Raw genomic sequence first — 16,107 nt, forward strand, 5'->3', positions numbered from 1 at the left:
TTTGTTTTTTTGCACCATTAAAATTTGTCTATGCAACATCTTTAGATTGTTCAATTTTATATTACTAAACAATTTATAAATGTTCGGTTATAAAGTAATAAACATATCATTTTCAATTATAAAATACCAAACATGTAAAGTGTGTTGAAAATATCTTGATGTAAATAATTGAACATGTCTATGGAAAATTTCTGTGCAAATAGGGAAAAAGGATGGACTATACGTGAATGGGCATTTTGATCGGTCTCAACTTAATTTCTTATCTTTATCCAAGTTCTTTAGTTTATCAGGCATTTCGTTCGAAATCGAATCATTCTGGTCCATTTTCAGAGATTTCATTACTGTTATTTATCAATTTATTACCAAACAACCAGTGGCTGCTGATCATTTAATAGTTATGAGAGAAAGTAAGAAAATGCAAAGGACTCTGTAAGTGGTCCTGAAGAATTCATTGATTAAGACCAATAGAAGAAAAGGGAGATATAGATCACTGACCAAGACAGCCCAACAATTTAAGTGGGTCCAATTAGTGATGTGGCTCTGGACCCAGATATGAGCCTCTTCCTACAGCTGTCCATTACATTAGAAATGCCCACTTTTTAAGTTGAAGAAGCCCCACCCCATGGTCCAACCACAAACATATACAAAAGAAAAATAATAATAATAGTAATAATTAAGTTGTTAATAAGAAGAAAAATAAATAAATTAAATTAAAAAGAGAAAAAAAGTAGGGTCAGAAACATAATATGATAAATTTTCATTTTTGCACAAGGATGTGTCAAGTAGGGTAGGAATATTTTTTTAATTCTTTTTGAAGAAAAATTTATTCCTTTTTAAATTTCTTTTAAAACTAACAATCAATGAGATAACGAGCGACAGCAATCTAAAGATCCATTTGAAAATGAATATGAGAAGTGATTCTTTATAATCATCTAATTGGTACCCTTTTTCGAAATGACTAAATACATGACCTCCCTAAAACAAAATCATTAAAAAAAAAAAAAAAAAGGAATTTTTTTTAACCAAACAGTACATGAAGTGTTTTCATGGTTGAAATGCTCTTGAGTTATTAAACACACATAATTGAAAGCGATTTGAAATCTTACACCTTGAAGATGCAAAGTTAGTCACATATATAGCCTAAGAATAACTCTACATAAAGGTGGGAAACTATCAAAAACCATTTCAAATCTTCGTGCCGATTTGTTTGGATTTTAAAGAAAACTAATGTTACATTGAAAGTTGTGTGATTCTCTAACCCTAACAAGTTTTTTTTTTTTCTTTTTTTTTTTTAACACAAAACCCTAACAAGTTATTCACATATATGATCTAATTGGTATATTTATAGAAAGTAACACGGAATTGCAATTATTATTATTATTATTATTTATTGTAAGAGAATTGTAATATTGAAAGATCCTTTTATGCACCTGAGAATATTCCAACCGCAAAAAGAATAAAAAAAAAAATTAAAGAACAAAATTTCAGTCTCAATGAGCAATTAAAAAATAAAATCTGGGCTGGACCACATATAAACAAAAGCCGTCCGTGGGTTGGGGGGGGGGGGGGGAGAGATAGAGAGAGAGAGAGAGAGAGGGCCCACTCTAAATGTGCAGTGGAACCCAATCTTTTTATGCTCTCCAATTTAGATCAGACCAACCAAAAGAAGCATCCAAATGAGAGGGTGCATCGAGGGCCCACAAGCATCAAATCCCAACACGATGGGCCCAATGGAGATGAGCCCCACAATTCTCTCGGTGCACGCGCACCTCATCCCATCAGACCCCACCATTTTGACAGCTTCAACGTAGCCCCACACACACCACGGGGATCACATTTTTCTAGTGCACTATATTCAAATTGCCTGATATTTTGCGTGTAACACACGAACCTATAGGAGTTAGGGAAATGGTTAATGAGAAGCAAGTGGTTCACACTCTCTGGGAAAAAGAGAGCTAAAGGTAATGGCTAGCACTCATTGACCCACCATTTGGAGGTGGACCACAACCCCATCCCACCCCACCCCTCTCAACGAACTCTGCCCACCCTCTCACACGTGCGTGTATGGCCAATCCGAAATTCAGAATTTTGGAAAAAAATATTCAAAACAAAAAAATCCCTAACTTTAAATAATCCGGGGAAAAGAAAAAAAAAAAAAAAAAAGGATAACAGGTTTTGGAGAATACCAAACAGAAGATAAAAACAGCGATCCTTGATCCTGAATTCGAATTTTCTTTCTCAAAATCAGAATCTCATCTGTGAGTGATTTTAGAATACTCAAAATTATTTTTAAAAAGTAAAGAAAACTTCAATTGGAGAAAACAAAATATATATATATATATATACAAATTTTAAATCATTTTAGAAAACAAATCTTTACTTCGCCATTTGTAAGAATTTAGATATATATATAGTCAACTTTATATCAAATATATATATATTTTTTTAATCCTTGAATCATATTAAAATTGTAAACCTAATTTGAATTTAGTTGTCTACAACTTTCAACTTCTGTGGGCTAATTTTATTTTGAAAGCAAAATCACTTGCAAACAACCTTATCATCGCCAACTCAAACCGTTTTGGGCTGCAAGCTTATACTGAAAAAGCCATTTTCTCATTTGATAATTAAAACATTTCTCTTTTTTTTTTAATTTATTTAAAACATATATTTGTGAATAATAATAAGTTAGAAAGAAAGCTCAAAACGAAGACGTTCATGGCCGAATTGTGTAGCTTCCAAATGGAAAGATCAGAACACAAACATGAGCAGCAAAAAATAATAATAATAAATAAAAGAAAAAACCTTTTAAAATTTAATTTGTTTATTATTATCATTATTGTTAAAATTTTTTTTTTTTTTTTCCCATTTGATTTGAATTGGAAGTGGATAGCACTCAATTTGAAACACTAACCCACTGCTTCTTCCTCTCTTTCTTTGTTTCTATTGCTATGGAGGATTTCATTCGTTCATGTTCAATGCTTGGAAGACTGAGTTTGATGATGATTTCCAGGCCTACCCATGAACTGCAATTCCTGCTTATCGTAAATCTCCAATGAAAAATCCCTAAGCATCTGAGCTTTACCACTGCCACTAGAACTTAAACTCAGCGCCATAGTCGAAGCTTTCTTCGCCGCCTTCGTCCCAACCGTGCTCGTACTCGCTGCCGAGTTCGACAACCCACTGTTACAAACAACAGCCGATGACGTCGAACACGTCGTCGTCCGAACCTCCACTCCCGCCGTCCCCGCAGCCGGTTGATTAGCCACGAACGAAGATATTGGCCTCGCCACCATATTATACACCGGCGTCACTGCCGCCGGCGACAAGGCCCATATCTGAGGTTGCTGGTTGGCATTTCCATGTCCCGGTACCACTCCGGTCCCTGCCGTCGGCTGTGGTATCATCCAGATAGCGTTTGCCGGAACCATCATGCCGGCGTTACCAACGGCCCAGACAGGAACGAGTCCTTGCGGGACCGCCGCGGGTGTGGCCGGTCCGACCGGAGCTAGACCTGAGGACTGAGAGATTGTTTCGCTTACGTCTACGAATTCGCTGTTCGACGGTCGTTTGCGCTTTTTGGTTGTCCTTTCGTTGGCGTTGTGGTCGGTGGTGTTGGACGTGGTGGGTATTTTCAGACTTCCACCGACGGAAACGGCGATAGCCGGTACGGTACCCGTGCCGGTGGCTTCAATGATGGCTTGCTCGGAGTGTTCGAGAAGCCACCGGACGGTTTCTCCGTCGGATTTGTGACCCAATTCCCGCGTCAGCTGGAAGATTCGGGCCGCACACGTAGCGGGTATTCGGATCCTACGGCCTCGTCCTTCGACTTTGGTGTGGCGGTCTTTGGTGGAGGATCGTCGTGCGGCGGCGGCGGCGGTAGAGACAGGCATGGGCATCGGAATTGGCATTGGCATCTGCATCTGCATAGCCACCGGAACCATTCCGATGGAGGCTGAAGATGCCGGTGGCAGCGGCTGGGTTTTCTGGTCGTCTTCCGACGGTGATTCTGAATCGAAGGGTTCTTCTTTCAAAGGTATGGTTTGGAAAGCTATGGAATCATCGAAATTCGCTGGCCTAGAGACTCCATTATTGCTGTTGTTGGTGTTCTTGTTCTCGGTGGAAGTGATGGAGGTGGGATTGTCTTCTGGTTCTCCGGCGCTGGTGCTGAGATCGGAGGTTCCTCCTCCATCGTCATCTTGATCCATTTCCTGCTCCAAATACGACGTCATTTTAACAAGACCCAGATAACTATTCAGGGTTTCCAAGGACTTTCGAGCCAATTTCAACTGCGAAAATTGGACCGTTTGGTTTCAGAGAATCTGCTGAGGGAAGTTTAGGGTTTTCTTTTTTCTGTTTGGTTTGAGAGAAACGAAGAGAATATATACATGGAACTGTAATATATAACGGAAATAGAAATATAGAGCATTAGAAATTTTATGAGTAAAAATATAAAAAAAATAAACCCACAATTTGTATTTAATTTCAAAGAGTGATAATAATTTTGTATTTTTAAAAAATTGAAGAGGTTCGTTTGGGTAGGGGGGTGGAGAAGAAGATCAACGGTGGGGAATAGATCAGACAAGAAATGGGGTCGTAAGGTGGTGGATGGTGCCACGTGTTGGGTCCTACTGGGTGACCCACCTCTGGTTCTCAACTGTCCCCAGTTTGGTTGGACCACCGGGTGGGGTGGGGGGACGACAGGTGGTTTCAAAGACTTAAGCAATTGGTTCACACCGCTGTGTCAGAAAAGTCTGTAAAAAAAGGTCCTTTTGAATTTGTGGGCTTAATAAATGAATTTCATTGATTGATACGATTTATATACGGTGGTCCATCCACTATCAGAAACTTAGAAAAAGGCAAAAATCTCCTACCGCTAAAATTTCTATTCAGATAGCATTGAATATTTAACCGAATGTAAAGTAAAAAGTGGTGTTGGAATTTTTGGATTTTGATTCTTTTCAGTACATATGACATTACCTTACAGTAACTGTAATTTTGCTGTAGTATAAAACTAAACCACAATTTTTTATATAAGACCATGCAAAGCTTTCAAGTTGTTTCTTTTATGTTCGATCAAATATTAAAAAAATTAATTAATTAAATTGTCAAATTATAAACCATGTTTATTTAAAAATTTGATTGATTAATTTTTTTAAAAAAATACTAATTCATTTGCAATTATTATAGAAAAAAAAAACTGATAATAGAGATTATAAAGTTAGTGCATCATGTTTCTTTATAATGTTTAGAGGCAATTGTGGTGTAACAAAAACAAAACTAACTGTGTAATGAAAGGTGTTTTATAAACCACTTAATTTTTTTAGAATGAAAATTATTTACGTTCTCTGAAAACAAAACTCTATTTAATTAAAAAAAAAAACAAGCTGCAACTATTTCATTGAGAACACATACTTAAAAAAAAAAAAAAATTCAAATAATTGTAATTATTGTTTTTTTGGGTTATTTTTTTAATTTATCTTAATATTATATAATTAGAACTTTATTTAATATATTATGAATCATGTATTATTTAAGGAAATTAGTTAGTTTCTCTGAAAACAACACTCTATTTAATTAACAAACGAGCTATAACTATTTAATGGAGTACACATATTTAAAAATAAATTATTCTAATAATATTAATTATTGTTTTTATGTAATTTTTTTTCTTAAGTATCTTAATATTATATAATTAGAATTTTATTTAATATATTATGAATAATGTATCACTTAAGAAAGTTACATAAGTAGTACTCGAAAATCAATTTAACTGCAATTATTTTAACATTATATATGCCATTAATACTAAAGAATCAGTTTTATCTTTTTTAACTAATGCAATTGTTACTTTAAAAAAAGTAATGTAATTCTTTCAGAAAATTAGATAAAATAGTATTTTGATAAAATATTTTTTTTAGTGAAAATTTATAGTATGCTTTCACCAAATGCTATACAGTACAATAAATTACAATCTAGTCGATTTAGTACAATATTCCCTAATTAGTATATTACTACCATGCATGAGCATACCAAAATTGCCTTGAAGCTAAAATAAAGATGCATTTGAGAATGATTAATCACTTCTCTTAAAAAAGTGATTTATGACTCTTCAGACAATGGAATTTTAATTGAAATTTATATGGTACACAATGTCTACTAAGCTGGATAATAACTTATACACATGGCTAACTATATTATGCAATGTGTGCATCAAACATCCATTCATTTTAAGCCAGATCAGTCTTCTTAATTTGATTTTTAACATTGTTTCACTAGTCTTCTTTTTTTTTTTTTTTTGTTCGATCTCCCTTCTTCCCACTATACTCTTCCCCATCCTCTGCAATAATAAAATAAGAAGCTCCCAGGTTATAAAAGCTCACGATTGTAACACAAACAAATGAATTTCTAATTGAGATTATAAACATAAGTAATGTTTAAAAAGTTTATAAAAAAGAAAAACGAGTAAAAGGAACCCCCACAATTTTGCTTCTTATTACAACCAATCTGACTTTTAATGTATAGATCTAAAACAGACAGAAAAGAACAAATTTCTGTTTTTCTTTTTTCCTTTTTTTTTTTTTTTTCCAAACAATTTCCAAGCAACCAACAAACCCATATATGTAGAAGAAAAAAAAAATCAATCAAAGTATTGAAGAGGAAGAAATAAATCAGAGGTAGAGGTAGCATTCTGGAGATCAAAAGGGTCATTGCGTTATTGGGTATCCGAACCATGGCATTAACGTCGCTATTCCTCAAAGCCAAAATCTTTATTTTTTTCAGTATACTGTTTTACTTTCAAGAGATCCAAAAACCCAAATAGGGCTTTAGGTGCTGGCTGTGTGTTCTGTTTTTTATTTTTAAATAGAGAAATCAAAAACATTTTTCTTATTATTTTGGAAAAATAAAGAATGTTAGGCAATTCAGGATAGTTCATTAGGGTACTTTTAGATGCTCAACTCATTGGGACAATCTTAGATATTTGGTTCATTCAAGCGGTTCCATATATTAAAACCCATTCAGATAGTTTCAGATCTTGATCCATTTTGGCAATCCTTAAACATAGGGGTCTATTTGGATCTTATGAGTAGTAGGGATGGTAATTTAGGTCATGACAATGCAATACGATTCAAAAACGATACAAAATAAAATAATCAGATCAATTCGTTTAAAACGATTATTAATCGTATCATTTTTGGATTGACCCGTTTAACTTAAAATTGATCCATTATCACCTATTTATTAAACGTATCAGTTTCGACTCGACACGACTATATACATATTACAACCCATTTAAATTTAATTTTAAATTATAATTTTATCTATAATATAATATTTAATAAGTAAAAGATATTATAAATTAAAAAACTTTATAAAAGTAATTTTCTATTATTAATTTTTTAAAGATAAAAAAAAATCTTTAATAAACAAAATAAAACATGAAAAAAAAAATTCAGATCACTAAAACTCTTCCCCACCACACAATTAAAGCCCTAATTGTCATCTTAATTTTTTAATGCTTAAATTATTTTTATATTGTCTTTTAATTATTATTTTTAAATCATTTTCAAATAAGAAGTTTGATTTTCAAGTTAGTATAATAGATATATTAATAAACAAGTTAATTTTCAATAAATAGGTTAATTTTGTGTTAATAGGTAAATTTTTGAGTTAACATATCAATATGATCCATTAAAGTAATCGTGTTAATGAAGACGTGTCATATTAACCTGTTTATAAACAGGTCGAATTAGCATTTTAGATACATAACACGATTAATAAAAGGATTTGGTTCAGATTGAGCATTTTTGACACGATTATTAAACAGGTCAATACGAATCCGACACGTGAACACGAATTGCCATCTTTACTTCTGAGCTTCGAACCCATATGGATGGTTTTGGGCCACAACTCTATTCAAGCGATCTTGAGCCTCGATCTCATTGGATATTACCAAATTGGTGGTTCGAATGAATTTTTAATATGTTAAAATTGTTTCCAAATCAAGAAAAATAACAAAATATTATTTCCTAATTTGTTATTTTTTCATTATTTTTGTTTTCAAAAACTATTCTCAAAAAACAACAGTCAAACACTTTGTAAAAATTTTAGATAATAGAAAGCTGTTTTTAAAACAACTGCCCTTAGTTTCTAATTCTTGTTCCGTGAGGTTTTTATTATCTTGCAAAGGAGGAGGTAGAAGATGTGTAAGCAAAGAAAAGAAATGGTATTAAAACTTGAAAATGACATTTAATTGGTGCGCGTATGTCATTATGCAATTGGTCCTGTGTATAAAATCATTTCCAACTTGTACACATTGCACCTAAGAATTTCTCATACTAACCAAATATATATATTTTGTAGCCAATCTCTTTGCAGAGAAAGAAAGTGGTTTTTACATAAATTACCTATAATCGGAATTATGCCCACAATAGTATGGGTTTGCAAGCCCATTCGTGTTTAGTATAATGGCCTAAAAATATTTCATACATTTTTAATTTCACCAATTAGATACTTACCGAAATGTATACATACATATATATATATATATATATCATATATTTTAATTTTATTTACAACATTATTAATACTTTTATATATACTGGGTGAAAGAATTCAATTTGATATCTATATGTGTGAGCAAATAATGATTTTGCTACCGCTGAAAGGGACTTGTTTGGGCAATCTACGATGAAGTTAGGTGTGGAGAGAGAACTATTTCTACTTTTGTTTCTTCGGGCCCCTAAATTTTTCCCATCTCCCTCTTTCTTAGAATTCGTGGCCTCTCTCACCCAATGCTGTGTAAGCGTTGGTCTTAATCATAATCTGAACACGTGAAACTTCCCTTATCCATTTCAATCAAAACCTAAATTGACCCAAGTTTATGTTCATTATTGGTAGGTTTAATGGCAAATTTTGTTCTTCAGCAGCGTTCCCAAAATTGCCATTGTTCGGAAACATTTGAACATTAAATATAATTATCAGAACAATCAGGACAATCCAATGACAATAACTACAGAATTTCCAAATCTTAGATTAGACTGGATTTGGAGCTAAAAATATCCAACTTAGTGGAAGGAACTTGACAAGTCATTTAGATGAGCTCCTAGGGTGTAGTCTTTTTAGATACAGCTTGGGCTGAAATTTATATGGATCAGCCGAAAGAATTAGGCAGTCGAAAGAATTAGGCTGGGTTTTTTCCAATAAAGATAGGCTTCCTAAGCAGCCTCCTAATCATAGACGTCGTTTTAAAATTAGGCTGCCAACGTTTATCTCATGCCGTCGAAATCATATACAAGACATAGAAATGCCATTAGTTTATCGACAAAAAGAAAAGTGAAAAAAAAAAAAAAAAAAGGATATAGAAATGCCACAACAGCATCATATAAGCAAGAGAATTAAACATTCCACTGAACAGAATCAATTCCTCTACCAAGTTATAGAGTACTTTACAATAGTCTGATAAAACCAGGCAACAAACACTTAACTCAGTTGAGGAAGGCAAATTTCGAGGACTTGAACAGTACTATTTTTCATGATGAGACAATTCTCTTTTATGGTTAAAGGAAGAGGTAGATTATTTTGAACTTCATTAAAAATTATAAAAAAAAAAAAATTATAACATGACAATACTTCCTGCTAAAACCAATTATTTGCTTTCAGCATACAAATCTAGAGGAAGCAAGGGGGGTATTCTGCTTGCTACGGGCATCTAAAAAACACAAATGAGACTTTCATTATATATTGTGATGTGTCCAATATTAGTGACCATTGGCAACCACGCCATTCTCACAGTGTGAGGCGTTCTCCCCTTCCTTCTTGTCATAGAATCTTCGGTACTTGGTGTCAACTTCAGTGAGGTAGTATGTGCCTGGGGAAAGCAAGCTGATGTCTTTGCTAGTCACAAAGTCATTGGCTCCATAACGATGCTCCATCAACTTCATAGTTTCGACAAATTTCTCTGGTGTGAACTGCAAGAGAACCACATCCATTATAGTGTATTCAATAACAGGACACCTATGGAACTTAAATTCATTAAACATGTGATATTTTCTCCTTCCTATAGAATAGGAAAGGGTTTTAATTTTATTTACGCTTTTCTGAATTACGCTTTTATAGGCAGAAAACACATTCACTTCTCTCAATAAGGTAGACCAGGAAGGGGAAGCATTATCGTCAAAACCTTCTTACGAATATTCCACATGGGCCTAGTGTCCATTAGTTATTATCCTGACCTGAAACTTACGTATAACCTCCTGAATCCAAGCAGACAAAAAACTTCAGGGAACTTATCCTAACCTTAAACTTAGGTATAACCTCCTGAATCCAAGCAGACAAAAAACTTAAGGGAACAAGGGTAATGGATTCCCCATGTTGCTGAAGATCTTTAAGTAGCAAATTACCACAGGAATTTGCATGCCTATGCGTGTTTTTTCATTTAGAGAACTTTCCAGACACTCAAATAAAGTGGAGGAGACATGTTCTTGTCTGTGCAGGGACATTCAACGGTACGTATTCCAATTATTATGACAAGAAATTACAGTTTACGGAGACAGTAGAAAAGTACCTCATGTCTTGACTTCAACTTCTTATCAACATCCAAGACAGTTGCAATGTTATCCAAGCTAAAGGGATGTTGACCCTCACTGAAACGCAATGAGAACATTGTAGCAGTTAAGCCACTTCCATATGAGAACATCACCACCCGGTTTCCAGCCTGCAAGTTTCAAGGACAATTAAATTTTGAGAAAGATATATCTCCATATTGAAGACTGATGTTAACATATGAGGTGGATAGAATCTCTTACCAGTGTGCTATGCTTGTTGTGGATGACAGATGCAAACGCTGCATAAAGAGATGCAGTGTACATGTTTCCAACTTGTTTTGGTAACAAAGTTGTTGGTTGCACCTTTGCATCATATAGAGGCTTAGCAATTTGCTGGGATAACTGTAAATCAATTGTGTAAGAAAATAACCATCAGCAAGGAGTTAAGCCCTTATCAAAAATCTAGAGTTGTCTATAAGGATTATCATAATTAAAGCAACCCCCCAACTCCCCTTCTCTTTCTTATGAAGAAAAGATAAAAAGAAAAAATTCAGATAAGAAAAGAAATTAAAATATTGTTGATAATAATGCTGATACGGGTTTTTAATAGACCTTCTCAAGATCTCTGTTTGAATAGCTCTCATCACCAGAAAGGGTCGAAAATGCTCCTAGCTTTTCTTTAGCAGCCTCATCAATGGAGCTGCAAATCAAAGGAAAAAAGATCAATCAACAAGAATATGTAACTTGAGAAAAAAGAGAAAAAAAAAAAAAAAAAAGGAAGAAGAGCTTGGATTTTTAGCGGCATAAAGGAAGATAATAACCTGGCATTTCTCAAGGCATCATTGAATATCAAACGAGCAAAGCTTTTCTGTACAAGCTGCAGCAGATAAAAGAAAAAAGAATAAAAAACAAAGCAAAGAGACCACTACTTTAAGCATTTAAGGATTAAGAGGTAGCTATTTAATGTAAATGATAAGAACTATATCATCTACCTTGTTATATGGAGAATGGAATACAAAATAGTCAGCATCAGAAACGGAAAACTGTTTTCCCTCCAATTTCTCATATCTGCAAAAGGCAAGATGGTAAGAGATTTATAATAATAAAACCACAGCAGATATTGGTCATCTGATGTCTGTAGCAAGAAAGTAGAAAATGATTTTAGATTTCCTATATCTTACTTCTTGCAGAATTGTTTGTAGCAAGAATCAAGGGCCAAAAGATAACATGTTTGAGAAAGTTTTCCATCAACAACCTACAAAAATATATAGAGATGGAATTACTATAACTGGCAATTCAAGCAACAGAAAGTGGATAAGAAGGCCTAAGAAATAGAAATCGTAATCAGATGTAAATAATCACTTGGTTTAGGACCAAAACAATACTTGAAAGAGACTAAAATAAGAATATTGAAATGAAAATTAATATTGGCAAGATACAGATCTAATACTCAAAAATATAACTAAGATGGAGTTTCGAAGTAGTACCGGATATTCACTGGCAAGGTTGGGCTTGTAAAAATCATAGGCATGAGCCATATGACTTCCCCTAAATTTGCTTTCAAAAGCAATGGGAGCATCAGGACCTATAAGCAAGGCAACGGCAGCAGCACCCCCTGTCGGCCGGGCTGGTCCCTCTGCATAAACCTGGTAGAAATGACCTCCAATAAGAAAACAGAAAAGGAAAGGTTGTCTAATTTGTAGTAAAACCAATACGTGTATAATATGTATATAACAATGAACCCTCAAGGATCTGACAGTCACTGGACTTAGTAGAAGGAAAATTCATATATTCAAAGAAAATGACTGTACCGCGCTGTCAGTGCAGACAACAAGTCCATAGCGTCCATCCCATGAATTACTCTCCACCCAGTTGACACAGTTGAATAAAGCTGCTGTTCCACCATAGCATGCATTAGTCGAATCTACACCCTCAATGTCAGTATTTCCGGCTTTCTGCGTGTTTAACATGAGAAAGGTGAAATCAGTGAATCCATGTACATACGCATGAACTAGGCAGTGAAGGACAAAACAAATAGTAATATAAGGAGAAAATTGTAGGTCAGTAAAGGTGAGCCAAAGATACAAGAAATCTTTGAGCTTATGATTGCAAAGAAAATAAATAAGAATCATGATTTTGGAACTTGAACCAAGTGCCAAAAACTTAAGCTGAATATATGCTACTTTAACCATCAATTAACTAGCAGTCTAGCAATATTTGATAAATACAAAATGGCTTCTACAAGTATATGTAAGTCTCATAGGATTAGCAAAGAATACACTTGAACGATGTCTAATTCACGCATTTCCACCTCAACCGATATTAGAATCCTCAGACATATTTTTTTTTAATGAACTCCTAATACACCATCCTATGACCAAGCAAATATAAGAAAAGTGCACTTTTAAAAATAATTTGGAATAATACCTCAAATATTTGCATCAGGAAAGTCTTAATTGATTTGCTCTTGTCTATCACAGTCTCACTGCCTACTTCCAGCCGGCCAATTTGTTTTGGATCAATCCCATATTTTTCAAGAAGAGAAGTGACTGCTGTCAAACTGAAAACCCAAAACAGAAAATGAATATAAGTCTCACATAAGATGCTACAGCAAATAAATTATAGTCTCCCACATACACGACAGAATGGATCCGTCACTAGAAGAATATAACAAATTTAATTATTAAGTTCTCTATAATGTTGACAACTCAACTAAGATAAAGTAACACTGAGAATGAAATTCCATCCAACAATTAGCTTTGCCATATGAAATACGGAAAGGATCTAATTCTTCTCATTAAAGATTTATTTTGGAGGTTCAATATTCCTATAGAAATATCACCATTTTTGCTGTGGTTGTACGAGGAGTTATATGGAATGCTGAAAATATCAAAACATTGAGAACTAATTCCAAAAATCACAATTTACAACCTCATGGAGATGACATCTTCCACGTCTGTACAAAATGCCAAGCAATCTTGTCCAAGTCCTATGGTGTATTTCCCCTTACTCACACCATCATGAGCCTCCAGAGCTTCCTGTTTCACATCAATCAAACAAAAAACACATTCAACAATGATATCCAAATATATAATACTTCAGCTTAAAAGAACATATACATGCAAAACACAAGCAAGCTCACATACACACCCACATATGCAGAGAGACTGAAAAACAAGACAGCTTCTTAGAAAAGTTCTTCTAATTCGAAAGCTTAATTTTCTTTTGGGTTCTTTTTATTTTTTTATCTTTTATTTATTTATTTATTTTTTTAAGTCAGTGCATGAACAGATCCAATTCAACCATCAATAAAAATATTCAGATGGACAAAAATTACAAGCCAACATATTCCAATCTCCACCTTGAAGGACAGTTGATTTAATCTCAAATTATAAAATCATTACCATCCAATTAACCATTCAATTAGTATTAATTTGCGAAAAAAAGTACGATTTTGAGCATTTTAAGTAGGCATAGCAGAGGACCAGTAGATACAAGGAGAGCTCATTGATTACTTTTAAAAAGACTCATAATAGCCTTCCTACCCTATAAGGACAGTCATACCTAAGACCTACGTCACACAAATATCCTTCATCTTTCTGATATATTATTAAGCACACCAAACAGATAAAAATAAACTTGAAAATTCACTATCAATTTTAGATCTGAAAAATGATAATAACAATAATGAATTAAAAAAAAAATAACAAAAAGCAATAATAATAGATACGCGAAAACGACTACAAACACTTGAAGTTGAAGCTGACAAGATTCGAGCTTAGAATCGGAATCAAAATGTTGATCTTCAAATTTTCAATCACTTTGATTACTTCAACAGAAAGAAAACTTCAACAGAAAGAAAACTAAAAAAAACAAAAAAAGAAAAGAAAAGAAAATCCTTCGCTAAACCAAGCCTGATACAACTAATCGAATTAGTTTAGTTCTTCTTTAATCTCTTTTTTTTTTTTTTTAAAATTTCAAATGATCAAAATGCTATTCAGATTACAATTTCTTCATCTTCTTTCTTTTTCCATTTCCAACTTTTCAGAGTGATTAAACATTAAAAATAGAAAGGAAAAAAGATATATAAAATAAAATTAAAAAAAATTAGGGATCATCACCTGCTGAACACAAGTAGGAGGGAAATAGATTTCAACAGCGAGGATTCCAACATTCTTAGCCATTTTTCTCTCGATGCGAACAACAAAAAATCCTCAAAGAGAAACAACTCGAACCAAAAAAAAAAAAACAAAAAGAGAAATGCTATTCGCTGTTGTTCGCTTTCTCAGAAACTCTTCGTTGCGCAATTCGGAGCAACAAGAAGCTGGCTGGAGAGACAGAAAGAGAGAGGTGTTCAGATATTCAACATGCTGGATGGGGGTGGGTATAGCGGGTATATATAGAGGAAGGATTTTAAGAGAGAGAAAGAAAGCCGAGTCCACTATTGTCTCCTCCAAACGCAGACCTTGGTGAGCCTTTTTTTTTTTTTTTTTGGGGGCCAAAATTTTGAGAGAAAAGCGTTTTTAATCTTTGACCGCTATTTTTTCATTTTTCAATGAATTTTACTGATTTTTTGTTTATTTTTTATTTTTTATTATTACGTTGGGATGAGAACAGGGATTTAAACCCCCCATAACACCTTGTTATTACCGTGGTCTTATTGGATATTCTTAAATGACAGCGGACAATCCCTTTTTCTCATCTCTCTCATCCTCACCCACCCGCCCGCCTCTCTCTCTCTCTCTCTCTCCCTCTCTCTCTCTCTCTTTCTATATATATATATATATATATAACTATATAAAATATTTATTCATAGTGTAACTACATTTTACTCCACAATTTATTCTACTTTTTAACATTTTATCCCATAAACCATAAAATCTTACATATTGAACCCTGAATTATCATATAGCTTTTAATTTGATAAAATTGATCGACATACTGTTTAAAAGTAAAATTGAGTAGAATAAAACAGTTTTAAAATATAATTATATGAGTTGTGATGATTAATTTTATCTAATTTATGCTTCAAAATGTATGGTTAGATTTAACTGACTAAAAAAGTAATGGTTCAAGCCTAAGGGACAATGCAAAAGATTTTGTACAATTAAGGGTATCGCATGGTTCAACTGGTAAACATATATTTATCCTTTTATTCGTTTATCTATTTATTTATCAATTTTATTTGCCTTTCATCAAAAAGTAATAACAATTATTGTTTCCCTCAAGATGTGCCCGATCCTGTCCGTACTTACTTGTGTCACAAATAACTATTTAATTGAAGTAACCAGTGACATCCCCAGTTAAATGGCCAATTTTGGGGATAGAACTGGGATTTATTTTTATGGTTGTTTGATGCATACCTGACACATTATATATATATATATATATATATAAATAAAAATAAAACTCTAAAGAATAAAGTTATTATGCTTGGCTTGAATCTTATCATTCTTTTTAGAAGTAAATAACTAAAATGTATTTGGTAAGAGGGGAAACAAATTATCTATCTGAATAGGAAGACACAAAATCTATAAATTATCGTCTTCGTTACATTTTA

At 33.5% G+C, this 16,107-nt stretch overlaps 2 protein-coding genes across 2 annotated transcripts; both read right to left on the bottom strand.

Annotated features, from left to right (window-relative positions):
- Positions 1-2,806: 2,806 nt before the first annotated feature.
- On the bottom strand, positions 2,807-4,466 carry LOC107405250 (transcription factor TCP9). The gene has a single exon (XM_016012280.4). It carries the CDS (start codon positions 4,230-4,232, stop codon positions 2,976-2,978), a length of 1,257 nt encoding a protein of 418 aa, XP_015867766.3. The 5' UTR covers positions 4,233-4,466; the 3' UTR covers positions 2,807-2,975.
- Positions 4,467-9,386: 4,920 nt separating this feature from the next.
- LOC107405248 (hydroxymethylglutaryl-CoA synthase) lies at positions 9,387-14,975 on the bottom strand. The gene is made up of 12 exons (XM_048464222.2): positions 14,669-14,975; positions 13,479-13,585; positions 12,975-13,107; positions 12,359-12,502; positions 12,035-12,193; positions 11,729-11,802; positions 11,540-11,615; positions 11,369-11,424; positions 11,160-11,247; positions 10,809-10,949; positions 10,568-10,717; positions 9,387-9,971 (listed from the first exon to the last, which is right to left on the bottom strand). The coding sequence occupies exons 1-12, from the start codon at positions 14,729-14,731 to the stop codon at positions 9,762-9,764; spliced, it is 1,401 nt and encodes a 466-aa protein (XP_048320179.1). The 5' UTR covers positions 14,732-14,975; the 3' UTR covers positions 9,387-9,761.
- Positions 14,976-16,107: the final 1,132 nt, after the last annotated feature.

The sequence above is a fragment of the Ziziphus jujuba genome, chromosome 6 (assembly GCF_031755915.1).
Source record: "Ziziphus jujuba cultivar Dongzao chromosome 6, ASM3175591v1".
Taxonomy (NCBI): domain Eukaryota; kingdom Viridiplantae; phylum Streptophyta; class Magnoliopsida; order Rosales; family Rhamnaceae; genus Ziziphus; species Ziziphus jujuba.

What these genes read in the sequence shown, in the direction of transcription:
- LOC107405248 (XM_048464222.2), bottom strand. Translation starts at nt 14,731, where the DNA reads ATGGCTAAGAATGTTGGAATCCTCGCTGTTGAAATCTATTTCCCTCCT. An exon ending in GATGCCTTGAGAAATGCCAG is followed by an intron (nt 11,248 to 11,368) that starts GTTATTATCTTC and finishes TTTGATTTGCAG; the next exon opens with CTCCATTGATGAGGCTGCTA. An exon ending in CAAACAGAGATCTTGAGAAG is followed by an intron (nt 10,950 to 11,159) that starts GTCTATTAAAAA and finishes ATTGATTTACAG; the next exon opens with TTATCCCAGCAAATTGCTAA.
- LOC107405250 (XM_016012280.4), bottom strand. Translation starts at nt 4,232, where the DNA reads ATGACGTCGTATTTGGAGCAGGAAATGGATCAAGATGACGATGGAGGA.